Here is a 774-nt window from a genome sequence, read left to right as displayed (position 1 = left end):
CTGTACCGGAGTAGGCTGTACTGGGGTAGGCTGTGTCGGGGTAGGCTGTGCCGGGGGAGGCAGTGCCGGAGTAGGCTGTGCCAGGGTGGGCGCCTGCGTGGAAATCGGCCATGACTGCTGCTGTTTAGGAGTAACACTATGGGAGGTATTTACAGGTGTGATGAGCAGATTTGCCCCACTTGTTTGAGGTATAGAGATATTTTCTTTGCTATCACTCTCACTCTCACACTGCACACTATTGGAACTGGATTCATCGCCTCTGCCTGTGCCACTGTTCCCTATGGCCTCGTCTATCATGTCCGTCAGGCTGAACTGCCCACCATTGTTATATATGGAGCACAGCTTGCAGTAGATGGGTGTGAACTTGATGTACTCACACAGCTTCCTGTAACACTGCAGGACGAGCTTGATCTGGACATTGTCAACATACATGCCATAGTCCTTACACCAGCTGCAGGTGGGCTTGAGCCTCTTCTTGCCCCCGAGGCACTTCCTGCACACATGGTGTTGGCAGGTGGTTTCCGTGGGGGTCAAGGGCTCGCTCAGCAGCTGGCCGCAGACGGTACACGAAAGGGACTGGCGCAGGTAAGGCAGCAACTTATACAGCTCTGTCCAGCTCTCGCGGTTCTCTGGCTCTGCTTGCATGACCAGCCGGCAAGTGGTCACGTAGAGGCTCGTCGCGTTCATCTTCCTTGGCCTTTCATCGGGTCGCCGCCGCGTTCAGTGAGCCGAGGAGAGGCGCTCAGAAAAGCCCGAGATTCGAAGCATCGTCGC

General features: G+C 55.8%; 2 protein-coding genes across 5 annotated transcripts in view; both read right to left on the bottom strand.

The window, feature by feature from the left end:
- LOC119585001 (E3 ubiquitin-protein ligase MSL2-like) overlaps window positions 1-768 on the bottom strand; it is a gene marked incomplete in the record, with an annotated part of 1914 nt that extends 1146 nt beyond the window's left edge. The window contains 1 exon segment of the mRNA XM_037933609.1: window positions 1-768. Coding sequence (XP_037789537.1) covers window positions 1-687 — 687 coding nt within the window.
- The window catches only part of LOC119585002 (L-2-hydroxyglutarate dehydrogenase, mitochondrial-like), a 90150-nt gene that overhangs the window by 25981 nt on the left and 63395 nt on the right, over window positions 1-774 (bottom strand). The window lies entirely within an intron of this gene.

This window comes from Penaeus monodon, chromosome 19 (assembly GCF_015228065.2).
Source record: "Penaeus monodon isolate SGIC_2016 chromosome 19, NSTDA_Pmon_1, whole genome shotgun sequence".
NCBI classification, from domain to species: Eukaryota; Metazoa; Arthropoda; class Malacostraca; order Decapoda; family Penaeidae; genus Penaeus; species Penaeus monodon.
The sequence above is the reverse complement of the archived record's forward strand: the minus strand, read 5'-3'. Positions and strand labels throughout refer to the sequence as shown.